The 26,562-nt window shown below is 41.6% G+C and overlaps 1 protein-coding gene across 1 annotated transcript; it reads right to left on the reverse strand.

Annotated features, from left to right (window-relative positions):
• Nucleotides 1-2,293: 2,293 nt before the first annotated feature.
• On the reverse strand, nt 2,294-25,421 carry med12 (mediator complex subunit 12). Its single transcript, XM_030765705.1, has 44 exons — nt 25,320-25,421; nt 24,062-24,166; nt 23,757-23,948; nt 23,326-23,485; nt 22,769-22,944; nt 22,514-22,624; nt 21,939-22,211; nt 21,516-21,662; nt 21,181-21,280; nt 20,927-21,063; nt 20,588-20,719; nt 19,486-19,612; nt 18,896-19,125; nt 18,720-18,779; nt 18,463-18,636; nt 17,785-17,929; nt 16,910-17,028; nt 16,389-16,532; nt 15,934-16,097; nt 14,736-14,867; nt 14,248-14,475; nt 13,766-13,910; nt 13,234-13,354; nt 12,502-12,612; nt 12,191-12,304; nt 11,659-11,822; nt 11,276-11,455; nt 10,489-10,560; nt 9,748-9,908; nt 9,111-9,272; nt 8,582-8,693; nt 8,122-8,211; nt 7,726-7,835; nt 7,081-7,216; nt 6,671-6,820; nt 6,031-6,393; nt 5,687-5,846; nt 5,100-5,311; nt 4,782-4,850; nt 4,166-4,401; nt 3,621-3,789; nt 3,070-3,282; nt 2,871-2,952; nt 2,294-2,562 (listed from the first exon to the last, which is right to left on the reverse strand). The coding sequence occupies exons 1-44, from the start codon at nt 25,419-25,421 to the stop codon at nt 2,525-2,527; spliced, it is 6,528 nt and encodes a 2,175-aa protein (XP_030621565.1). The 3' UTR covers nt 2,294-2,524.
• Nucleotides 25,422-26,562: the final 1,141 nt, after the last annotated feature.

Raw genomic sequence — 26,562 nt, forward strand, 5'->3', positions numbered from 1 at the left:
AAGTAATAGGAGACTTGCCTTTTGACCTTCACATCCACATTTCAAATGCCTGACAGATTTCCTTGTGATGGTCTGGTGATAAGGACCCTATGGGTGTCCATTAATTTGCTCATTTGTTAAAGAGATATTTGGTGTCATGCAGCAAGACTGGATTTTTATGATAGAAAATAGTGCACTCTGATCAATTTTTTCTAACTTCAGTGTTATCAAAAAGCATCATTCAGGAATTACATCATTGTGAAATAATGCAAGTTTAATCCATTTTTAGGCACAATTGTTTATTTTACTGATGTTTACATTTCCTGAATCATGCCTATTACGCCACAGGACATATTGCGTATTTAAGTTGAAAATAGTTAAAGGGGGAAAAAAGCATATTTTTCCTGAAAATGAAGTAACCAAAGGAACTCACTATTCATTATCAGCTAACCATTTGTGCATGTGAAAATAACTTTTAATATGTACTTTAATTGCATTACTGTAAAATAAGGCATTGTGACAACAATCCACATAAAATCTTAGACTGCAGTAAGACATACAAGTGACAGCAGAGAACAGTAAGTGAAAGGAGAAAGGAGAATCCAAGTTCATCACTTAAAACAGAGAACTGAGTTCCAACAGGCAGCCACAGGAAACATTAGTCAGGCAGGACAGTCAGTCCATTTACTCCTCACCATTTGCAGTCAGTGATCATAAGTAAACAGCTCTCCCGTCCAGATGATTGCTCACACACTTGGTAATTGGAAAAGAGATTTGCTGTGACTGTACCTGTATTTGCAAAAAAATAAAATCTCTTAAATTATTGATTTTAGATCATATGAGTGTGTGAGTCCATCTGTTTTATTACTAATTTTACACACACACATATATATATATATATATATAAATACATACACACACACACACACACACACATATATATATATATATATATATATATAACAACCCTCCCCCCTGACCTGTATACTCACTGGTGTTCAGATAGGCAGTCTAGTTGAGTTTTGTTTTGTTTTCCCTAATGCAGTACTGTTGAGATTGTGAACACCTTGTTTAATATTTACTTGACACATATTTGAATGAACAGTTTTATACAGCATCAACTACTTTTGCTTAACTGTACAAGTCTTTGACAGATATATCTTAATGTATTAGTCAAAGGTATATTAACTATTGCACAATGTTTTGCCAAGCATTTCATGTGACTTGATCATAACCCAATTCTTTTTCCTCCTCTGTGTTACATCTCGTCTGTTCATAATGTAAACCCAATGTAAGCATTTACCTGTTTGTTTGGAATGTATTCTGTATTCTCCTTGTTCACAGTCGTTTACTGCCTTTGTCACATTAATACTAATACCCGATCATTAGGCCCGAGTCTACATTGACTTCCTCTCTCTGTCAGTCATTGCTGCTGTTAAAACGCCCTCCTGTCTAGTAAGCAGATGGTCAAGATATATTCCATAACTCTGTCATACTTCAGCTGATCTGTGTAATACGCTGGGAAACTGTAAAATGCACATGACATTCAGAGTAATTCAGGACCAAATATTCTATATGGCCCAAGAAGTATGAGGTCAACTTATCTGGTTGGACTGGCCTACCCCCAACAAACATACTTAACACACTAGACACTAGAGTAGACTGCCATCTGGTGGCAATCTCTGAGTTTACACATGTACCTATTCTCCCTTTTCCAGTTTGTGAACAGTTCCCCCTGCCTCAGAGGAAACAATTCCCCACTCTACACGACAGAGAGCAGTAGGTACACAGCTTCCAATACAAGACACTTCTCCACAGACTGAAGTCAAGCTTATACTCACTTGTCTGTAGACAGTTTTCCCTCTATTTCCCCAGAGCCCAGAGGGAGAGAAATGTGGGCTCATTTCTTTGATTCCAAAATCTATGTGATTTAACTTCAATGAATATGCCAACCAAAGTCCATCACTGAAAACCTTTCACCAGCTACTGCTGCACAAGACTTTCCATGACCACATTAAGAATGAAGGTATTCTGCTTATTTGTGGCTTCCTGTATGAACAGAAGGTATCGTCACATGCATGCCATAGAGGTTCTGATGGTATATATATATATATATATATATATATATAGGCACATCAGCACCTTCACTTCATAACGGCGACAAAAACACAAGTCAGACCAAACATAAAAACTGACATGATTTTTAATGAGAAATACAGGAAACTGAAAAATTGTACAAATTGAAATAAAATAAAAAAGAACTGCATTATTCTTATAATTTCTTGTACTTCTTTTTACATAAATTTTTCTCCATTGTTCTCCATGATCACTATATCACAGCCATATCCCTCCATGGAACTGGGAATTACATGTCAGAGAAGAAGTTGGTTTGTCCCTGCCTTAGAGACAGGACACAGATTCCAGGTCATCTCAAGTGTCAGGTTGTAGTGTCCTTCCCTCAGAGCCAACATCTCAGGGCTTTAAAACTATTACTCAACTGTTCTTCTTCCCTCTGAACTTGGGTATGCCCACACAGTCTCAGTAATCAGTAATATGAGTTGGTGTTCTGATTTGGTTGTGTGTCTGTATGAAAGGGGAAAAAAAAAAGAAAAAAAAAAAAAAAGAGAGAGAGAGAGAGATTAGGATACTAACTTCCCATTGCCACGTGGTAATTTACTTGTCAACATTAATTTACTTGAATCTGTCACTGACATATATTATACACTGAGTATACACAAAAAAGATGACAGCAGGAACACACATATAGACAGCAGACTTTCCTTAACACTACGCACTATACATAAAAATGCTAAAACGTGGCAATGTATGGTCCAAGAAACCCCCCCCCCCCAAAAAAAGAAGAAAAAAATCAGTTAAAACAGTAAACATACTTGAGAGTTGCTGCTGGAGCTGTCGGACCAGGGCTGCTGTCTGCTGCTGTTGTTGAGTCTGCTGCATACCCTGCCTTGGGAACTACAACACGCAAACACACGTCGTCAACAACGGCTCTGAGCGCTGAATGCAGTCAGCAGAACTTTGTGACTCTGACCGTACCAAGCTAAACGAGCCGGTCATGTTTCAGGATCTTACCATAGGTTGCTGGGGAGGCAGAGGCTGCATGCCCAGAGCTTGACTCTGAGCCTGGGTAGGGGGTTGAGCTGCTGCTACTTGTTGCTGTTGGACCTGTGGTTGCTGTTGGACCTGCTGAGGCTGGACCTGCTGCTGCTGTTGAACCTGCTGTTGCTGGACCTGCTGTTGAGGAACCTGTTGCTGAGCTTGCTGCTGCTGGACCTGCTGTTGTTGCTTGAACATATAATACAGAGAGAAAAAATAAATAATGGAAGGATCAGGGCAAGTCTATCGTTATGTCACTGGTTTAAGTAACACGGAGAACTGAGAGAGACCGCGGGCCCTACAGTTTGCTCTCGGAGACCACTTCACAATGCGGTACTGCGGCGTTGGCAAATGCAACTGAATGGCTTTACTTTAACTAACACTGACCAACTTTTCCCTTTGGAATATGGCAAGCCTGAGAAAATGAGTTTAACTATGTTATCAAACTCAGCAGTCTTAGAAGATGACAGAGTCCATTGACTGTACAGGAGATGCTGAATGCAGGAGGGTTACAGTGAGGTACTCACTCTAAGAGCCTGCTGTCTGAGATACTGCTGCTGCTGAGCTTGCTGCTGTTGTTGCTGTTGTTCCAGCATTTGATTGGGTCTCATGCCTGGGTGCACGCCCTGGGCACCCATGTGACCTTGTCCGAGCCCATGCATCAGTGGCGTCTGCTGAATGGACTGATGGGCAAACCTGGGGGTCGTTAGAGAGGGAGGACCAGGTTATCATTTACCACAGAACGGTACAGAACCAGAAAACTAACTCACCGTACATATTTCTTTTGATTATTTATGTTTCATTTAAACATCATAGTTTGTGTGTGGGTGTGGCTGTGTTCAGCTCTGTATGTTCTGTGTGTACACTAACCTCTGTGTGTTCTACCAGCCCTGTGTGTGTGTGTGTGTGTGTGTGTGTTCTACATGCTGTGTGCATATGCTTAACTATGTGTTTTACGTGCTGTGCGTGTACATGTAACTCTGCATTTGCGTGTGTGTTCACTTCTGTGTGTTCTACATGTTTGTGTGAATTCACCTTCGGCTGTTGTGCATGCTGTGTTTTGCGTGCTCACCTCTGTGTGTTCTGCATGCCATGTGTGTATCCCGCGGGAGCCTGCTGGTGAACATATCCACTGGGTCTCTGTTGCATTAGCCTTGATGGGTCCATCACAGCTTGAGAGTTTGAGCCAGGGTGTGTGCCATGAAAACTCTGGCTCCCATATGAAGAAGGAACCATCCCACTAGCCTGTGAGGGGTGTGACTGCATCCCCATGTGTGAGGCATAAGTGGTGTAACCCTGGGAAATGTTCTGGAATCAAACAGCGTGAGGGCAAATAGCTTTAAATACCTGCAAGTTTGCACGTCGAGCTCATGTGTCTAAATGTGATCCTGCGATATTTGTTTTTATAATATCCCAAATCTCTTTCTCCAAAAATACAATATTATCAATATTAATGGCCACTGAAGCATGTGAAGAGCTTGTCATCAGTTTAATATGCCTGCACAGAATAAATATTTATTACACTAGTGTTGTTCATGTCATATTTTTATATCTGAAAAAAGGCGGTGTAACACTGACAGAGGTTAATTAGGTTTTACTCTTCAGATTCAAGTGACTTCTAGATTAATCTCAGTTTTTGCATTAGATGATTGGAAATGCTGTTCAGATGCAGGAGGATTAACACGTACCTGTGACGGCGGCATTGAGGAGTACTGAGGATTGGGTGGCATCTGCCTAATTGGCTGTGCCATAAGGCCCTGGCCATGCTAAAAGGACACACATGCCGAAAAAAAAAGAGAACAAATGTACAACCATTGGACTGAGTATATGACTGCAGTGGCCCACTGCTTTCACTCACACTAAATGGTCAAACATCAGAAACAAACAGGAGACTGTTCTTTGGCCACTCTCATCAAACAACGCCATCCCTTTCCAACCAATATCGCACCATTACTATCATAACCCTCCCCTTTCATGTAGCATTGTGTTAGCAGGACAAGACTCACCAGTCTGGCCTGCAGCTGTTGGCGTAGGATCTGGCCCTGCTGCATTGGGGGTTGTTTGTACCCACCAATGGCGTACGGCTGTTTGTCCAGCCCCATCACTGCACCCATTGGCCCCTGCATAGAGGGCATCATGCCAGGATAGTTCGGCCGTGTGGGCATCAGTTTTCCCATGGAGTTACGTGGTCTGTAGGGTGGGTCCAGACCAGGCCCTCCTAAAGGTTCCACCAGTAACACAGAGAAAGACAATGATTTATTAAGTGATGTGTTATACATATACACATTCATATAGAGCTCCACATTTGAGGTAACAAAAAGGAAAACATCCTTGTATATTTGGTACAAAAGATCTAACTGATCTTAACATAAATATTATGTATAACCAATGGAATAAGCATGGATGAACTAAACACGGACGATTTTGTCACGTTGCCTCTTTATGTTGCTATGGTTTCATGTTATTATATAAAAACTTCCTCACATAGATTCTGCCTTTTGCTGACTTAAATTTTTCTGACTCCCAGCCTAACTCTGTACTGTGCCTATTTGACTTTGACATCCAGTAGTGTTTGGGAAGAGGATGCTCTGACCTGGTGGGAGGGGCTGCGTCTGTGTCTGGTTCGGATACATGGCACCGGGCGGTTGGGTGTAGCCCATCCTGCCATAGGGATGGTTCTGCTGACTTATCAGGAGTTCAGGGTTCATACCCGGATTGTAAGGCATCACTCCCGGATTACGAGGATTATAGTCCTGGAAATAGAGTCGCGCATACAGAAACAAAAGCTGAATACCAACCCACTTACTGAGACACAGGTTCTCGCAAAGGACATTCCATCATCAATACCTTCAGTTTCTAACTTCATTCAGATGACTGTTTAAAAGTGTTTGATTTGCTGTGAAGCTGTTTATGGTAAATTAACCCGGCACTACAGACCTCTGTTTTACTAGTGGATGGAGTCTTCTTCTTCTTGGGTTTCTTCTTACTGGGATCAGAGGCCACTGCAGGCACACTTTTCTCAGGTTTCACTGCCTCCATTTTCTTGTCTGGCTCCTGTGGCACGGGCGTAGGTGGTTCCTCCTCCTCTGGGGGCAGAGGTAGGGGCTCCAGGTAGTAGCTGCGTGGTTTGGGTTTCAGGTGGGTGTGGTAGAGCAGAAGCCGCTGCTGCTCCTCAAATTTGGTGACCTTGCGATCAACCCGTACTGTGCCAAACCAACCCCATGAGAGAGGGGCTGAATGTTTCAGGCCTTCAAACACGTCCCACGGAGAAATCTTCTGTTTTGTGGATACCTGAAGACCCTATAGGGAAAAGAGCTTGGATTAGTTTTATTTGATTTGGTTCGAAGTTGTATTAAAAGGTACATGTTTATATATCCTTTCACATACGTCTGTGCTCAGAATAGGCATTACTTAAGTATAACAAATTTTTAAAAATATTGCCAATAAAACTGAAAAAGTTCTTTTTGTTCATATGCTGCGATAATCAATTTGACACACTACTGAAAATGTAACTGAAAAGCATTTAGTCAACTCTACGTGACAGCATTTAGATATGAGATCTACTGATTATGTGTACCTCTTTCTCAAATCCAGCAATTTTGTTTCCCTTGGTGTCAATGAGGGAGCCCTGAGGCTCACAGGTGATGACATCACGAGTCTGTTTAGGGAGGGGCAACAGCTGCCGTACTTTCTCCAAACTCTCTGACTGACGATCACCCAATTCTTTCTGTGGACAAGAACAGTAAGAAGACAACCTCAAAACAATTCTTTCAAAAACTCTTCTTCTTGTTCTTTCTTCTTAAGTGCATGTTTTGGTTCTAGTCTTTTGCTAATAAACCTGAACTGGTCGATCAACTAATCATCATTCCTCAGCTGAGAAGAGTGAGTCTCACTAGATCTAGGACAAGCCAAAAAATGTGCAGAACTGTGGAACAAATGAACTGCAGCTAATAACTAATTGAAGCGTGTTCTGTAATGTTGTCTCACCCTGAGTTTTTTAACCAGGTTCATATAGGCTCTCTTATTCTCCTCCATACTGCCCTGAGAGATACTGGACATGTCGGCAGCCAGAGTGCCATTTATCAACACACTCAACATGTCCAACACAGTGGTGAATAATTCACTAAGAGAAAAAGAGAGAGACAAGGAGAGATTTTAGGCAGAGAACAGTATCATCAGTTCTGACTACACATCTAAATATATTTTCAGTTGTCTAAACTTCCCATCAACAACACAGCATCACACTGCTATCACTGGGCTATTTTATATGGTCTTTTCAATACTCAAAACATATTTTTCTTAACATGACGTGTTTTCCTACTGATAGAAATCTTATAACATAATAGTTACAAAATCCTTCACTCTTGTAAAGAGTATTTCTTCATATATGAGTATTATACAGTATCATTATATAGAGGATATACAGGATATAACTACAGTAAAGTATATGAATGTAGTGTTCTATGTGTAGTCTGACACAATTCTTTGATCACCAAAATGAGCTGACGGATTCTGACACTAATGATCATCTGTTGTCAGTGGTGTGGTAACAGCACCAGCTGGCTGTAACTCTGAGTCATGAAAGTCTACAGAAAATGTAGACCCAGGGCAGGACAGGAAAAGCTGACTCACTTGTTGGACTGCATGTCCACAGTACCACTGCTGATGATGTCAAGCAGAAGCACCGCCCACTCTGTGGTCTGCTGGGTACTCCGCTGCACTGTGTCAAACATCCCACCCACCTGGAGAACATCACAAATTAACAATACACGCGTGACAAAAATCCTTAGAGCAAGGTAAATCAAAAAAATTGAAAGGAAGTAATCACATCAGCAAGAGTCCGTTGTTCGAATTGCAACGTTCTGTTTGAACCTATGTCCTCTCCTTCATTTTGTAGTTTAAATCTCCTGTCCAGCTGAACTCAGTGTATGGGCTTCCCATAACACACAGGCACATTAACGCAATGATTTGCGCTCTGTCAGATTACAAAACGTTTTGAACACACAGAGTGACAGTATGATTCCTCACCAGATTGAGTCGCAGCTTTAGTGCCTCATGCATCATCTGCTTGGCTTTGCAGTCATCCTGATACTGGTCCTCCCTCCAATTAGTGACAATCTGTAGTAACACAGATCATGCAGCAGTGTTTTTTTTTTTTTTTTTTTTACACATAAAAAGCCCAAAACAATGTACAGTATCTCCAACTACAAAACAAGACCTATCTTTGTCAGTCACCACAAATACTAGATCCTGTTCCTCAACTGTCTAAAAAATACCTTTTAACTTTCCTTTGAGGCTGTTCAATCATAAATAGAAACTGTTAAAGCAGCTTTAATGAAACACTGCCAGTACGGAAGTCATCAGAAGCAGTGTTTGAGATGTGTCTGGGAACAACTTGTCACATTATTCCATTTATTTTGCTCACTGTTCAGATTTTCTTTAGGGTAAGTGACAATCTAGCCCCTCGTCAGGGGGAATAAGCTCTTACCTGTTGTACCTGGCTGTAGAGAGAGGTGAGGAGACCCTCCCTCTGTTCATCCTGCCCTTTCAGACACGTCAGCACCAGAGACAGAAACGGCTGCTGACTCAGCAGAGACATACTGGAACACACACAGTAAACACAACACAGTCATGTAAAAGAGAGGGCAGTCATGTCGAACCTCATTAGTCTGAATAAATGATTCTTTGACAAGGTCATTGAAAACATTGTCAGTTACACTTGGGTCATTAAATGAATGTTATGACAATCAGGATGATATTACTTCACACAAAGGAGACACAGAAGCTATGCTGTATCATCTGTGACATAATGATTACAACACACCTGTTCACGTCTTATTCAAGGACATCAGGACTGGGTTTTGCTGCCATGTTTTAAAGTAATAATTTTAATGTGAAAAGTCTGATAAATCCTTGTGTGGCCATGTTTACAGGACTACTAAATATTAATACAAACTTGCCACTGACTGTTTATACAAAGAGTCATGTGAGAGATGAAAAAGGCTTTTGATTTGGACCTTTTCTGTTTCTGCCGGTCTCTCTCTTTGCGGGAGGAGGATCCTAGGTGCTGGCCTTTTTCCAGTTCCTCTCCGGCTGCCTTCAGCACATGACCCTGCACTGAGGTGGGCAGTTTAGCAATCAAAGGGGCCACAAGCCATACACCAGAGCGTTCCGACGAACTGCCAAAAAAAAACAGGTTTTAGGTTCCAAAGACAAACAGGGCACCACAAGGATAATGAGTTATTAGGGATTTGCTTCAAAAAATTTTCATACTGTAGGTACTCTAATGGGAAAAATAAGAGAGTATCTGGCTAATCTGGCCTATGGGACACTATGGCAGGTGTTGTGATTTATAATGGGTGTTTTTAGAAATTTCATACAGCTGACTGTACTGACCAGGGGCTCATCAGAGCCTTGATTAGCTAAATCAGGTGCGTTTTTCTGGGGCTGGAACAAAAAAATCCCATTGCACCATGGACGGAAGGTTTTTATTATTAATACTATCAGAGAAAGAAGCTGTTTTGCACTATTGGACAGGATGACAGGCAAGTTCATCCATATATGTCTTTTATAAAGATATTCTCCACTCACAACAATGTGTTAAAACACATTTTGAATAGAACTGTATGAATTTTGCCAGTTTGAGTCACACACCTAAGCACGGGTTTGAGCTTGCTGGTGTTGTTGCTATTGGAGACTGAGCTGCTGGATACAGCTGAGCCATTCCATGAGGGATTACTGGAGTTCATCTCTGCAGATTTCTGGAAAACCTCTATGGTGGCTTTAGCTATGTTCTCCAGCAAGGAATACAGCTCCTACAAAGGAAGAGCAACCAAATGTTAATATGAGAGAGAGAGAGAGAGAGAGAAAAGTATGACTTTTTTTTAATTTTTCATCTTTCACAATGGTTGTTTATTTCTTACTCCTTCTAGTCTCTGAAAGCCTAACACTGGCTATATTTACATGCTGAGATGTTCATCACTCTGAATGAATTCGTTCTGACTTAAGATGCTGAATGAGCTGGTTATACGTAGCCTAAATGCAGCACTTCGTTTAATAAGCCTGTTCACATGTACAACACATGTAATCCCAAATAAAAAAATCTGTGCATGAAAGGAACAGCCTCTCAATGTTACCATAACACTGGAAAGCCAGCGCTAATACTACAGAAGCAGTGTTAGTTCAGCACATCACCTTTGTTACCAGTTCTTGGGCTTATTACTTTTCTTAAAATACTGTGGGCAAAACCAAGTGTACTGTACATGAACATTACTGAGTATTAAATGGCAGCAGGAAGTAGCATCCCACAATTACATTTTGCTATGAAACCAGTTTCAGACTAAGTCAGCCTACTGACAATAAACACTACCAAATATAAAACTTCTCATAACTCACATTGTTTGTGCTTTGCTTGATCATCAGCTGAAGCTCCAGGGATGACTGCCTCATTGTCCACTGATCCATGTTCTAAACACCAGAAAACTCATTTTAGACAGTCCGCAGTGATTAGGGCACTAAAGTTATTAAAAACAATGCCTCTGATAAAACTTTCCCTGCGGTGATTTTCCCCATATGGGTCTAAATAAAGCTGTAACAGCTAATGAGAGGGTCTGAATCCCACGAACAGCGACTTCAAAGCTTTGTTGCTGACGGTAAAGCCCCAGATGACTTCACTCCTTCAGAGGCAGCCGCTGCAGAGTCATTTAAATCTTACGTCAGTGCTGTGGTTCCTACAGGCACACACAGTATCATCTAACACCTGCTAGGTACCAGTGTCATGGTATGGGGCTACATTAGAAGAGATCAAAGCTGAAAGATATTCCAATCTCCCGCTGTGCCCGGTTTTCAAGAGACAGTGTTATTAACTCTGTTTGGTCTACTGGACCTAGGAGAGGGATTCACCGGATTCACCCTGATTTTATTCACAGATATATGTTTATCCCAACCTGTGTAGCCAGCCTGTTTTCATAACATGACTGGATGATTTGTGATTACTATGGAGTTTCAATCTAAATTTAGTACCAAAAACCAAGAATGAATCACCTCACCCTACTGCTGGAGTCAGATATACTCTAAAAAAGAATTAAAATATTCTTTCATTGAGTTTCTGAAGACTTTGTCTTTACTGTACAGGAACTGTTTTTGTATTGTTAAGACAGAAATGGGAGATTAAGGAACTTGCCTGTAAAATGCGTTTAATGCGTTGTCTCTGAGGGTTATCCCCCTCCTCACTGTCCAGCTGTCTGTGAGGGTAACAGATGAGCTGCAGCAATCTCTGAGCCTGGATATTCACAAGCACTGGATCCTGCAGAGCACTACTGTCCTCAGACAGAGACTTAAGACAACGCTCACCCACCCACTCCTGAGAGAGAGAGCGAGAGAGAGAGAGAGCAAGAGAGGGAGAGAGGGAGAGAGAAAAGTGCCATTATTACTTAAGAAACACAAGTATTTCCTTTCTCATGCATTTCCACAACTATTTACCTTAACAATCATATAAAAACACCCTACCACTGAAATCAAAGCTATTGTGCACAACGACTACCTGTTTTTATCACAGAAACTCACCTGCTGGCAAATACTCTTCAGCACATACTTGGCATAGACGTCTAGACTGGCTGTTTCTATGGAAACGTTGCGACCACCAGATTTTTTGGAGCCCATGTCATCTTCACCTATGTCATCCAGCCCAGCAGGATGTGAGAAGCCCGAGCCCTTCAGCTCTGCATCTCCTGAGAGACACACACACACACACACACACACACACACAGACAATCAACAAATAATCACAGAAATACAGCAAATATACAAAACACAGAAACACCCGAGGGTTTATTTCCTGCATTTCCTCACATTCATGTATACGCAAAAAGGAATGCATACAGAAATTCTGCCAACACTGCAGCAAATTCCAGCATATCTGGCACTGATTTTTGAAACATGAATGCAATAACACATCACAATTCTGAAACAATCACTAACTTGCTGGTTTGCGGGAAAAAACAAGTCATCAAAAATTGCCAAAATCAATTACTGTAAACAGATTGTTGTACAAGGCCAGAAAAACACAAACTCTTAACACAAACGTAAATATTCTCACCAAGCATAAAGACTGCCTTCAGAACAGCAAACACAGCTCCCACCACAATGCTGTTCTGTGATGCGGCCAGAAGATGGCGATCACACGACGACCTAATCCCCACAGTGGATTTATCTGAGGGCAACAACGCCGCAGTATGATTGACACAGGCAGACTCACTCAATAATTACAACACATTTACAGGTCTCAACTAGGTTTGACAACAACATGATGGACTGTGTGAGAGAGCAGAGCAGGGAGAGAGAGAGAGAGTGAGAGAGAGAAAAGACAGAAGGTCAAGAGGTGTTAGGGAGGATCTGTGGGTATGTTACCTGACTTAGTGCCATCCTGAGGGCAAGGGTTTCTCTGAGGGGTTCTGAAGAGGTGTAGCAGGATTCTACAGGTGAGTCTGGCTCCAGGTTCTGAATCTTGCTCACTGCAAGCTGATGTAGATGAGAGAAAAAAAAAAAAAAACAGTTAGTAAAAAGACTTTTGTTAGTTTGGCAGACCACAAACTGTTCTGGGAGTGCTCTCTAATCTGTAAACCAGGAAAAGAAGTGGCATTTTTAGAGAAAGGTTGTGAAATAGTGCCATCAAAGGAGAATGTGGCACATAGCTAAATCCTACAGAGAGCCAAGACTGTGGTAAGCACGTTTACTTGATCCTGTTCAAGTTCTCTTTGCGTCTTTCAGTCTGTATGCCTTAGTCATTCATCATTCCACCTCTCCCTCTGGCTTTTGAGGTGTCTCTTGATCTCTCTCAGTCTCTCATGTGTGTGATTCTTTTCTCTCTCTCTCTATCCTGAGTGTGTGTGTGTGGTCAGTATGAGCGTGTGAATGATGTGAATGTGTGTGTGCGAATGTGCCATTGGTGAGGTGTCTGAATGCAGCTCTGAGGTCTGTGTAAAAAGACGGGAGAGCCTGGAGTTAACATCAAACACTGAAGTCCATGCTGACTCACTTGTGAGTTCTCAGAACCCAACTGAATTACTTGAAAGTCAGGCGAGAAAAAAAGTGTGTGAGCTCATTTGTGCGAGACTAAAAAAAAACCATAGGGTGTGTTACCCGCATTTAAGAGGGAGGGAATGGCCACGCAGCGCACTAGGTCTTCCAGGAGCAGACACTGTCGAGCTATGAGAATAGCTACAAATGTAGCCAGGGAGTCGTGGAAGGAAAGGTCACTCACCTACAGAAACAAAACCACAATGCGGTTAAATTCAAGTAAGATACAGAGAAACAAGTCAAACCGTAACTATGCCAAAATCTTCTCATATTACTATTAAAAGCGTCATCCTACATAAAGATTTGAAATGAAAATGTACAGATCTGTAACCATGGGGGTAGGTTTTTTTGTATGCTGTGCTAAACCAAGTATAAAAAAGTACTGAAATAATAAAAAAAAAAAGCTATTTAATATAATAATTGTAATACAATGATTGAATAGTAGGCACAATAACTGAAAATCTATTACTGTTTGTCTAAATTGTAGTTTCATGAAACCCATGTTGGACTTCTGTATGCAGTCTGTTTTCATTAGTTAATGCCAGTTCACAATGCCAAGTGAACTGGAGAGAGAGATAGAGTGTGTGTGATTTACATCGACGTTGCAGAGCAGGTCATTGAAGCCACAGTTGCCATTGTTTGAAGAGCAGCATAGAGCTTTGAGAACTCCCAGCCACTCGGCACTGAGAGAGCGACAGTACGCTGTCAACTCAGCACACAGGATCCCAATATCATTCACCCTGACAGAACCAAAAAAAGAACAGTTACACACCTTAAACACAACAAACATACAACACATACCGGTAATGCACGCCAGAAAACAAACAAGCAATACTGCAAACCAAGGGAACTTACATTAAGTCTGTTAAGGTCCAACCAGAACAATTTGTAAACACATAAAATTATAATATATTTCATAATTTAATATATTTCATATATTAAAATGACGCTACGTTTCATAAATCAGTACATTAAAAACTCAAACTCTTAAAATGAAAAGAGCCTCCTAAATGCGTTTCAGTCTCGTGATTTAAGACATAAAAGGTCACTCAAATGAACGGCGAGAATGACCCTTACCTCTCAGCGTCACGGTGGTCCACACACACGTCCATAAGCACATTACACACAAAGCTGTAGCGGTTGGCGGGGCTGTCATTGAGGATCTTGCCCACCATGGAGTGGTTAATGTTGTGGGCTGAGGGATTAGCAATGGCATCAATCATGAAGACTTGATCCCACAACATGTTGGAGTCTGATGGGTCAATGTTCCAGTAGATTGAGTTCTTCACCTTGGAGCAAAACTCACTACCAAAATGGAAAGAAAAAAAAAAAAAAGCGCTTTATGAATCAACAGTGCAGAATCCCAACTACACTGAAACTGAAGGCAGCAATATTCTCTACAAAATGCCTATGGAGAAAAAAATATTATAAATAACTCTTTTGATCTTACAGTAATCTCCAGGACAAAGAAAGGGTGCATGTGATCTGCTAATAATAGAGTGGGTTTGTGGAGAGTGTGAGGTCAGCTTTAAGCCATGTTCTGATTGGACGGTTAGGGCTCTCACCTGAAGATCTCTCCGAACTTGCTCTTGAGATGGCTACAGGAGGTGTACAGGTCATACAGGTAGGCCAGAATACACCGCTCAGCCGAGGAACAGTCCGCAGGGTTCACTCCTGACTTCACAACTATACGCAAGCTGACAGAGTCAAAGAAACAACAATCAGCAATGTCATATGAACATAGCACTTAGACTTTTACAAAATGCCTATTTGTTAATGCATTAATACTGGGATGAAAGTAATGGATCTACCATTTATTAAAGAAAAAGGTAAATAATGTCCTTCTAAAGGTAAAAACAAATACGTATGTGTGTGCGTGTGTGTATGTGTTTGTCATTGTTGTTTCTGGGTTACAAGGGTGATTTAATCACATTTACGTAGAGATTCATATCCTGGAGTTACAGTAGAGGTGTAACTGTTTACAGTATTCACAGTGTGGTCCGTACGTCAGTTTTTGGGACACGGCTCGGCTTGTATCACAGTTCAGCTTGAAACACAGCTGGACCAACGCAGGTGAGAAACTAATGATCAGTATCTATTATCTGAGGGTTCTTTTAGAAAATGAGCGCAATAAAACTAAAATTGAATATTTTAAGGCTCTTTTCCATGAAAACGAGCAGAAGAAATCTAAAAACATTCTTACTCTAGAAAATAACTGCAAGATTTCCGTTGTTGCAAAGGACAGAAAATTCGAGGCACTGTCACACTTGCAATTTGAATGAGGCAGGGCTGTGCCCTTTCAGCAGAAAAAAAAAGCCCGGCACACTTTGACTGCAAAGCGACGACTGACTGCTCTGACCTTTTTCAGATCACTGTCCCAAAAACAAGTTCCCACTTCCATTAGATCTGCTGTATTCATTTAGGTGGATTCATATATTCCAATAAAACATATCGCTTATAGTCTGGGTAATGACACCATCCCTTTGGTTTTATTTAAAATGGTTCCTCAGCCGACACTTGTCGTTAAAGCTGTTGTGTTCGTCTGCTGAGTTAAAGGGCCACATGAAAAGGTGAAAAAAGGAGCTCACAAACTGAAGTGAAGGGGAGAAAAAAAAAAAAAAAAATCCACAATTCACTAAACATCAAAGACTACAGAACTGTGGCTTTCAGTTTCAGTAGAAAACCGTTACAACCCTAGTAAAGAAGCACGTCCTTTATGATGAAACTCTGGAAAGATTTAAAGCAGAATATGAGCAGACCTACCCATCAAAGACCTGTGCAGTCTGGTCAGGGTTGAGGATGAGGCATGAGTGGTACCTCCGCAGGACAGCTACGATGCACAGACACAGGCCTGTGGTGTAGCTGCCTACCAGATTAGAGGATTTCAGCAGGAGTTCAGCCTCCACCAGGCTCAGTTCGTTCAGCAACTACAGAACACAACAAACAGCAATGCAGCTCAGTACACACATTTCAACATTCAAAAAAAGACTCTGTATTGCTTCAGAGGGGTTTGAAAATTTGTTGTAGACTGGAGACAGGAAACATATCAACCATTTAGAAGTGCACCAGAACAAATATGTGATAGAGTGGTTTTTTTCTCAGGGACAGAATATAAGCCAAAAAATAAATTAAAAAAAAAAAGGAAGTTTCCAATTCCATTCCAATTATACTCAGCCAAACATGTGTTATGAGAGTTAAGGAAATGAATTCCCCTATACCTGAATTGCGAAGTCAATAAGCCCACTGATGTTGAGAGAATACTCCATGAGGTCAAAGATGAACTGGATGTGCTGCACCAAGGGTAAGTGGTAGGACATTCCTAAGGCAAAACTGGTGATCTGTTCCAGAACATTCCTGGACACCTGTACCAAACACCGCACAACACAACCACTGCTGCATTAGTATAAAGCAACAAGCTATTATGTACCACTGTGTGTCAAGATCTTTAAAATGGTTAATACCATCCCCACCATTTGAAAATGTTACTTATATTCAACTGGGAGGGACATTTAGTTTTAACTGAAAATTGAAAATAGGGAAAAGATGTTTTAGATAGAAAATATTCATATGAACTTTTTAACAAACTTTTCAGATAGAAAAATATTCAAAAAATCTTTTAGAAATGTATTATCTAAAAAAATGATACTAAAAAGTTGTTATTCTCCACCCACTGAAGGAAACTAATTTCAGGGACAAAACAACCAGAGGCCAGAAAACAAAGCACAAAGACGTGTCAGACCTGAGAGGTGACCTGATGCTGGTCAAAGTGGGAGAGATGCTGGAATTTAGAGAAGATGTCCTCTGCCGTGGGGAAAGCCTCTGGCTTACTCCTCTTCCTCTTCTGTCCTTCCTCACCACCTGACACAAGGGAAGCAGAAAGATGGTGACTGAAGCCGCCGGGAAGATGAACAAAGGCTAATCATCTGAGTTCGCCGTCAGAGCGGAAGGCTTCAGCACAGAGCTGTCTGTCAACCGAGTTGTCTTTAGGTCATCCATTTTCAAAAGCCTTTTAGATGAAGGCACGACTTGAAAACCAGCCCAGGCGCGCGGTTAAGTCATTATCTCTATAAAGGAGGGTACCTTGGCGTAACTGGTTGAAATTCAGGGCATTCGACACAGGCAAACCCAGCGTGAGGGAAATAATAAGCTGTTCAATTATAATGCCATTAAAAGTTGAAACAGAAGCCAGGACGGTGACTCTGTCTGGATCATCTGCTAAGCATGTGTGATAATGAGTAAATGATCTCCATTAGCATGGAAATGAGGATGCCAGGATGAATATTCAGGGGAAGAGGCACAGGGTCAGAGGTACACTCGCGTGTCCTCCTTTACTGCTGGCAGTGAGATGGACCAATGAAGGAAAGTGGAGACTGATGAGATTGAGCTGTGATAAGAAAACGGTTCATAAAGAGCAGGCTGTCTTTCCAGAGGACCGCATGGAGTAGGATATGCCTTCAGACATAGAGTAAAGTGACACACAGAACAGCCGTGTGAACACTGAGGGTATTATCCGTCATGTGGTATGCATAATTGGTTTAACTGGGAATGCTGGTTATGTGTGACTGGTTTAATTGGCAGGGTCGGTGCCTGCCACTGGTCTGAAAGAGAGTTTACCTGTCTCTGCAGTGCTTTTGCGATTAAGCACTTTGAGGATGTCTTTGGTGATTTTCTTAATGGCATGTCGAGCCTCGTCCCTCTGCTTGCCAACGCCATAAAGAACCACCAGCCGCTGGTTACACTCGTGACTGGCACTCTCCTCCTGTAAAAAAAAAAAAAGACATTCGATTTACACGTTCACTCGCTTGTTCACACAAGTGATCCAACGTTAAGACGTTCAATATCTCCTTTACTCGATCACGCTCTCATTCACACGGAACAGCACTCAACTTCAGATCAGCTCAAACTACACTCAATACACAAACGCAGAGTAAACAAAAACTACACAGCGGGATTTGCTAAACCTCTTAGCAAGTAAAAACCTCTTGTGCAAAAAAAAAAAAACCCCTCACTAAATCATGCTGTGAAACAAAGAGTGCATTATACTTCAATCATTCTTTACACTGATTTTTGCAAATGCATTCGCGATTTCCTGAAGCTTTGAGCATATGTGAAATGAAGTCCAATTCTTCATTTTTGATATCAGAATTATTATTATTATTTCTATATGCTAAGGCTGTATGTGAAACACGTCATGACAGTCAGATGTAATATTAAATTGGATTATGACTGGACACTTGTTTTTCTCAGAGATGGCTGCTTCAGTCATCCACTTGCAGTGTCCCAAACACTCACCTGCGGAATGGGGAAGTGTGTGGCGTACTGGATGTGGCGTGGCTGCTCGTACACCAGAGGGAACGCTGGGTCCACACCCTTCTCCTTCACATTGCTCTTCCCATCCTGGTCTGGGGCAGCTTTTTCGGGGGAGGGGCTTCCCTTTGACTCACAGTGCATCGGAGGAGAGAACATCTACAGGTAGGAGAGACGGCCATCAGTTTAGGAAACAAAAAAAGGCAACGCAGGTACACTTTTCTGATACTCTGACATCCTACCTCATCAAAATTGGCACTGGAGTTGTGATCTATTTCCATAGATTCAGAGAGTCCAGTGTCCTGAAGCAAAGCGAGAAAACATATAAAGTCAACGAAATACATTCAACTTTTTCAAACCCTAGTAAAGGATTCAGTGAAAATTCACATGATCAGGTGCGCAGAGAAATGTCACGTGCCTCCATTTTGACACTGCTTCCCGCCTCCTGGTCCTTGCGCTCTGACTCGTCAGAGGGCTCGTCGCTTGGGGAACGTGGGCGAGGCATGTGTGAATCAGAGGCCAGGTCGCCACGGGAGATGAGTGTGCACATGTAGATGTTGTGAGAGAAGACATCGTGCCGGATGAGCTCGCAGAAGAGGAGCACCAAGTTAGAGAACTCCACACGCTCACTCTCATTACCAGGCTCAGCTTGAGAGAGAGAGAGGGACAGAGAGTGTGAGAAGAGGACAGAGAGAAAGACAGCACGTTGGGGAAATACTGAATCTTTTTTTTTTTTTTTTTATGAGAACTGTAAACCTGTTAGTTGGTCTCCAGACATTTGTCTCTAGACAGTATTCATAGTTGTATGTCAAAATGACTCAACACCTTGACAAATAAAACTGTTTTACCGCAACATTCAAACTGTCACAAAAAAAAAAAAAAAACTCACATGATTATGTTTAAAAACGAAAAAAAAAAAAAACACACGCAAATCATACAATTCCGCTGACTGATGAGGTGGTGTTGAACAGGAGGTCTGTTGACTGTGTACAGTTTAAGTGAACTCACTAAGCACAGGAGCCTGTGTGTCAAGAAACTGCAGCAGCACGTCCTGAAAGACCGGTACTGTGGCAGCAGACAGAGAACCCGAAGACACGGAGCCTTTCTCATCCACAACCTCCGATTCTCCACACCTCTGTAGAGACACACAAAATCACGCGTTCAGCGCTTAACACATACACTCCCAGAGCTAGGAAGCAACAAAGTAAAGGTGCTTAAGTTGGCATATCAGTGCTTCTGATACTACATCCACAAAGAAATGACGTACTCTTTACAATACATTTCTATTGAACTCGTTTCATATTGCAGTCATATGTCATTATTTTTTTTTTTATCTATTTTTGTTTAATCACGTGGTAGCCTGATTGCACGCGTGTGGGGAAAACAGGCACTGCGGGCTATTTTAAGCACTGCTGAGACATGACCTAAGTGATGCGGATGTACACAAACAGGTGCAAGACCGTGTGTATTTGTGTGCCTAGCTCACAGGTCCAGCTACAGTACTTGTCTTGGCATGTACTCAACATCACCAGCGTGAGCATGTTGCCTGGTGAATGTCAAAGTGGTGCCTGAACCTTTGAAACGGCTAAGAGACGGTTTCAGAAAGCGAGCTGGCCACCGACAGCACAAGCGCAGATGACCATCTATGGTCTTATTTAAGAAGAAATGTTTACCCTTTGCTGGTGCAGGATGAATTGCCTACTTTGTTTACCATGGGATAGGGAAATAAGTGCTTTCAAGAATTTGCTTTCAAATCTCAAGACGGTTGTGTTTTGGTCATGTTTTATTAAAAGCGTTATCTTTTTTTCTTTTTTCCATCCTGTACTTTTGAAAACTTGAGTACATTAAAAGCCTGATCCTTTATGACTTTGAAAAGCTGTTTTTAAATGAGCTTCTTGCGCTGACTACTGATGTCAATCCTTTATTATTATATCTATACGTTGACTCAAATATATCTGAAGTTCACATCGCCTCCTTGCTTCATCGCAGCTCTGCCGTGTATCAAAAGCAGTGGAATGACGGGCCAGTTTACTATGACGCACGTTTCATTGGCATGGTAACACCGAGAGCTGATGGAAAAGTCAGATGGCTGTGCAGTGTTCATACTGACCTCCGCCTCTATCTCAGTCTGTCTCTTCTCCAGTAGTTTGGCCACCACCATCGCTCTGTGTCTGCCTGACCTCTTACAGCTCACGGCCCACTCGCATAGCAGAGTCACCACCGCGTCATCGTCGGGAGTCATCTACAATTACATGGCAAAACCAATCAGTTGAAACTGTGCTCATTTTCATGGATCCTTCTTGGCAATGACTGGCTCATGATGTCAAATGGAAATACTGGCTTACACGCACATCACAAAAGACCACTGCATTACGTGAAACAGTCTGTAAGTACTTTGCAGGTGGGCACTTTACTTTTGTTAGGTTTTACGCGTGCGCCTTGCTCTCACCTCATGCCCGTCTTTACTCTGGCCAGAGCCAAATATTCTGTTGTAGAGAGAGTCCAAAGAATTGCTGAAGTCAGATTTCTCAAAGCTGTGGTTGTCCAACACCTCCAGAGTGTGAAGAACACGACTAATAGTGAAACCTGCACATGCAAACAGAGCAATCTCACTTTCATAAACACATGAAAAAAAATAGGATCTTTACTTTATATTTTACCGGGGCTTTCTAGAACAATCCCAGAGGGATCTGAAGAGCTTACCAGCAGTGGTCTCCTGGCACTTGTCAAAGGACCAGCGGAACTCCACTGCCTGCCCTCTCTCCTTAATCTGCTCCTCAATTTCTCTCACCTTGGCCCGCACCTAAGGGAAACATACCAGAGAAACAGCTTCATCATACACCATCTGAAATGAATACAGACTCTTTCAGACACTGCAGAAAACCAGTAGAATGAACATTTCCATTGTGGCCTTCAGACTCTGTGATCTAAGACCTTGATGATATCAAACACTATATTAACAGTAAAAAAACAGTATATTATATACACACATAAAAGATATATTGTATATGTTATTCTCTCCATTTCTGTGGACGTACCTGCTGAATGAAGGTGCTGTTGCCCCCGGGCATGGGCAGGTTAGAGGGGGCAATAGGCAGCAGATCCAATGGTGAACCAGTTTTATTCCTGCTGTCAGTGAGCGAGTAGTGCCACACCAAAGCACTGGGGCAGCACAGGACAATACTCTACAGAGACAAACACAGCATTAGACAGGCCAGGGAAGGAGGTATGTTAAACCAGAGCTGCTTTTAGGATCCTTATGGAACACCTACAAAGCCTTTTCTGGCTGCTGTTCTGCTTCATTAATACAGCAAGAAAATCTATTGTGGATATCTGATACAACACAACAGTCACGCTGAATACCTCTAACTAAAAATCAGTCGGATTTCACTGCTACTGAAACACGTCATTGAAATACACATCAGCGGCCCCGTGTCAGAGATCGATTAAAATTGAGGTACCTGTAGCATACAGCTCAGTCCAAACACCACAGGTCGGTGTTGGGGGCAGATGTAGAAATCTGTGAAGGGTGTCTGTGCTTGGCTGCCTCCTGCAGGCTGGGAAGTTGGGGTGGGTGGTAAAGCGTTGCCGGACTGCGTGGAAATGCCATGGGGTGGGTGCCCGCCTGTGCCGGGCCCGACACTTCCGTCACTTAGCAGCAAGTTGAGCCGACGTGTGCAGAAATACGCCAACCGCCTCGAGAGATAAGCCGACTGCACAAACTCCCCTGAGTACTAAATAAAATACACGCAGAAATATAAATTCGGTGGATGAATAAGTAAATGAATAATACGTGAGCAAATCATGGCGCTCAGACTCTCAGCTTGGTTAATGCGACCACGGCAACAATGTCGCAGCATCTCTTTACTGTTCTCTTTTGCTGTTTGTCTGTTGTATTTTGTATTCCTGGACCGAAAACGTATTATCTTTTTTCCGAAGTGGCCCAGGACTAGGCAAAGGCAGAGACGGAGGTTTGAATGAATAAAATAATAAGGATGTTAGGAGAAGAAAAAAGAGAGAGGCTCCATAGGCAGACCTGTAGGAGGAGAGGCAGCAGCAGTTTGAGAAGTTCATCCTCTCCTGGTCTGATCTTCTCAAAACACTCCAACACCCACGTCAGGAACTCATGTCTATCCAGCATACCATCCTAAACACACACACACACAGAGAACTTATTTCCATGACAAACAAGGGGTACAACTGAATGTGAATATTGAAAAAAAAAAATCTGCATTTCCTCTAGATTTAGAGTCTTGCAGAATCTCTCTGGTTTAAAAACAGTCAGATTAACCTGGAACATAAACATGGCCAGTTTCTCATTATATTCCCACTGTTTCATAGCAGTCTCCACATCAGCAGGGATGGTGGGAGGAGGGGAGCTGCAGCCCTGACTGGGAGACTGGCGATAAAACTCTGCCACCTTCTGCAGTTGCTCCCACAGGTATTTGGTGATGATCTGAGTCCATTCTGCAGAGAGAGGGACACAATCACAGGCACTTCAATAAGAGAACACATAGTTACAACTTATTCTCAGACTAACAAAAACTTTGAAAACAATCTGCACTGTCCATCAATCAAATGAGTTCTCTCTAATGATTAATTAAATTAAATGCGGTGGTTACATAAACCTACACACACTGATCAGTCATACAGCAGTGGGATTAGACGCTCTTGGGGGACAGTAATGCTGTGGTAATTGGTAAAACAGCCCAACAAACAGAATGCTGCAAGTCTGAGTCCCGAGAATGCTGACTCTTTGAACAAATGGAAACGTTTAAGTGCACTAAAGAAGCTGACAGACAAACTTGGCAGCACGAAGGCCCTGTTAATGACAGAGTGTGTCTGTACCTATGCAGGGGTCTATGACGTGTCTCTTCTTGACTTTAGTCTCAGTAATGGCTGCGTGGTATGCACAGGTCATCTTAATCATCCAGGCAGAACGCATCACAGGAACTGAATACTTGGCCAAGTAGCCAAAAACCTCCTCTTTTTTACTGAAGATGGGAACCTGCGTACATTAACAAACACAATGGCATGCAAACACACACAAAGTTAAAGAACAGCAGAAAATCTGTTTCACCTGTTAGAAATTAAAGTAATATACTGTGGTATTTCTAAGACAGCATAATGTTATACAACATTCTTAAAAAAAAAACAAAAAAAAAAAACACTACTGAGCTGCATTTTCAAGAACCACCACTGTATCATTGATAATTCATATTTTCTTTTAAAAAAAACTAAATTTAGAAAACAATGCAGATTAGCAACTAAGCCCTTACCTTCTTGGCCAGCTGAGTGAGGGGTTTAGTGCCTGCCAAGTCTGTAAACCAGTTGTTTATGGAACTCTGGGAGCGGGCTGTGACCGGCCAGAAGTTGTCCTTTTGGTTGACCTGTGGTTTCCGTTTCCCCGTGTCTGGGAATGTGTTGTATCGCAGCTTCTCGGCGATGATGCTGCTGAAGTTTGAGCTAATCTGGAGAGGGCATGGATACAAGCATGTTTTTTTGAAAATATGCTCATTTCAAAGATGTGATTGCCACAAGTGCACCCTGTTCTAGAGTGTAAATTGGTCATTGAAAGACTTACCTTTAAGGGGTTGAAATTGACATTCTTGGCACTGCCATGTTCATCCCCTGACACAGCCGGCTGGTTATTAAATCCCTGCTTGACGTTCAATGCAGTCAATTCATCCTGTACAGTGAGGGTAAAATAGAAAAAAAGAACATTAAGATTTTAGCTGTTACATATGTGAACAGCTGTCATTGTCAGTGACGACCTTCTACACTGCAATGGTTATTGTGGGCAGTGTCACACTGAAAACACAAACAGTTTATGATCGGTGCAGATCTGCAGTGAGCTGCTTAAGCCTTTGAGAGATCGGTCATTAAAATAGCCAGGCAGAATGACATAATTCTGTTTATGTTTTCCAAGCAACCAAGATACCTTCGCTGGCACTAGGATCTCTGGCGATATTTAAACACCCCTTCAAAGAAATTTACAGTTAGTCTTCCACACGAAGCTAAGAAAAAAATGGTGCACACTGACAATTTACAGGATGTAATGCTAAGAGATTAGCTGCAAAACAACTTGTTTCCTCAGTACTTTGGCAGCGAGTACAAAAGCTTTTAAAGGTAGTATTAAACCAAAAGGAGCGTAAGTACCACCGAGTTTACAAAGAACGTTTTAAGCGTTAAACTAGGCAGGATCAACCAGCCGGGAAGCAGTCTTCACGAGCAGACCACCTACAAAACTAAAAGTATGTTTTAGCGATGTAGTCTATTTAGAGATATGACCTGGATATCACTAATCCATATATTTTAACATTAATATCTGTATAGCTTGGCACTGTCAACTATTTATCTAATAACACCATCTGCCATTACACGTAATTTCTATTAGCTCCATTGCTTAATGGCTGGCTAGCATTTTAATGGTCTTTAAAATCCACAAATATCTCGATGTTCACTTGCTAACATATGCTGATTGTTTTTTTTATTGATATGTATGCAAATTCAGCTTCTTTAGATAAATGTTCTGTTCTTATATCTCTAACTACCATCTGTTATCAAAAATCATAGTCAACTTGACGAGTTTGTCTGACAAGCTAGCATACCTGCTTTGCTCTGAGCACTGTCTGCTGCTAATGTTTTCATTGGAAGCTAACATTTGTTAGCTGAACTGCTAACTGTGAGTTCATTGTTATTGCTAATCTAGCATAGCATAGACAGTGACTTGCAAGGCCTGAGCGTTAACTGTAAGAACTCCCATTGCACAGGGGTAAATTTTTTCGTGAATCTTTTAGTGATTTAGGGTGGTTTGGGAGAAGGTCTAAAGGTTCTCTAACCTCTTTTTGCTTTGGGTCTTGAGGATATACGTCCGGAGGGCCGAGTCTCGGCCGCTTCAGCGGCCGGTGTTCGTAACTCAGGATCCCAAACGCAGCCATCATCCCAGCGGCATCGCAGCTACGGCTCTCCCCTTTCCGTTTGAGCCTCAGATGAGCCACAGATCATAGGAAGCACGATTCAGACGTACAGCTCTTTGTGGAAATGTCGTCGGTTGAAGGAGGGGATGTATTACCATATAAGGCGATACAGAGAGGAAGTGGGTTTTTTTGTATTGTGGACCAAGGGGAAAAGAAATCGATCCTCAACTGATCTCGAGATATTTGTTATAAGTAAAATTTACGCAGTTTCGAAATTAACAGGCAAATAGATTTTATCTACTCGAAGTACTTCATTTGCGCGTGAATCTAAATGTACATGCACAAGTTCTCCATCCCCGTTCCATTATGCAAAAATAAGTATGAAGAATCCAATCGTTGAGGCATTCAGGGTAACGTCTTGTACAACTCCACCTACTGCATGACGAAGTTTCCTATGGTAATACAGGGAAGTACACAATCTTGTCTTTTCCTATCATCTACGTTTGAGCCCCAATGGCCGGAAGGAGACAGAACTAATATCCTATCATACCTCTCGTTGTCAAGAAACCTTATTGTATTATGAAGCAAATTGTTTCTGCTCATTTCACACAGAAAATCCGAAGACCATATATAACATACGGATACTGAAATATGAAAATGCAATATAGATAGATAGAAAACTAGACTACATGTAATGTTGGTATGCAAAAATATTACTAAAATATTCCTAAATTCACTAAGACATTGTTTCATTGTTAATACACTTAATGGCAAATTATAAACACTGCAGGTGATGGTTTGGAAATTGTAGGATGGTCTACGGTTTTAAGAAGTATTGTTAAGTTAAACAAAATGTAGTGCACAAACAATCAACAACTATCAACAATTAATCAACAATAACTTTTTGAGGAAATGTGAGGAAAACATAAGCAGTATAAAAATACTTTTATTGATAAAGCATTTTTATGACAATTATAGAAAACCACTGATAAAACAATTGCAAAATTACAATCTGAGGTCATTAACAAGGCAATGTCTATAATAAAATGTAAATAAGATATAATTGCAATTTCTTTTCAGTGTCTTAATCCTATATCATCATTCAAGGCATAAAATACATAACATCAGAATCTTGGTTCAGTTACTGTAATATTAAACTTAAGTA

The sequence above is a fragment of the Chanos chanos genome, chromosome 2 (assembly GCF_902362185.1).
Source record: "Chanos chanos chromosome 2, fChaCha1.1, whole genome shotgun sequence".
Taxonomy (NCBI): Eukaryota; Metazoa; Chordata; class Actinopteri; order Gonorynchiformes; family Chanidae; genus Chanos; species Chanos chanos.

What these genes read in the sequence shown, in the direction of transcription:
- med12 (XM_030765705.1), bottom strand. Translation starts at nt 25,421, where the DNA reads ATGATGGCTGCGTTTGGGATCCTGAGTTACGAACACCGGCCGCTGAAG. An exon ending in TGCTGCCTCTCCTCCTACAG is followed by an intron (nt 22,212 to 22,513) that starts GTCTGCCTATGG and finishes TATTTTATTTAG; the next exon opens with TACTCAGGGGAGTTTGTGCA. An exon ending in GACCACCGTGACGCTGAGAG is followed by an intron (nt 13,911 to 14,247) that starts GTAAGGGTCATT and finishes TGGTTCTGTCAG; the next exon opens with GGTGAATGATATTGGGATCC.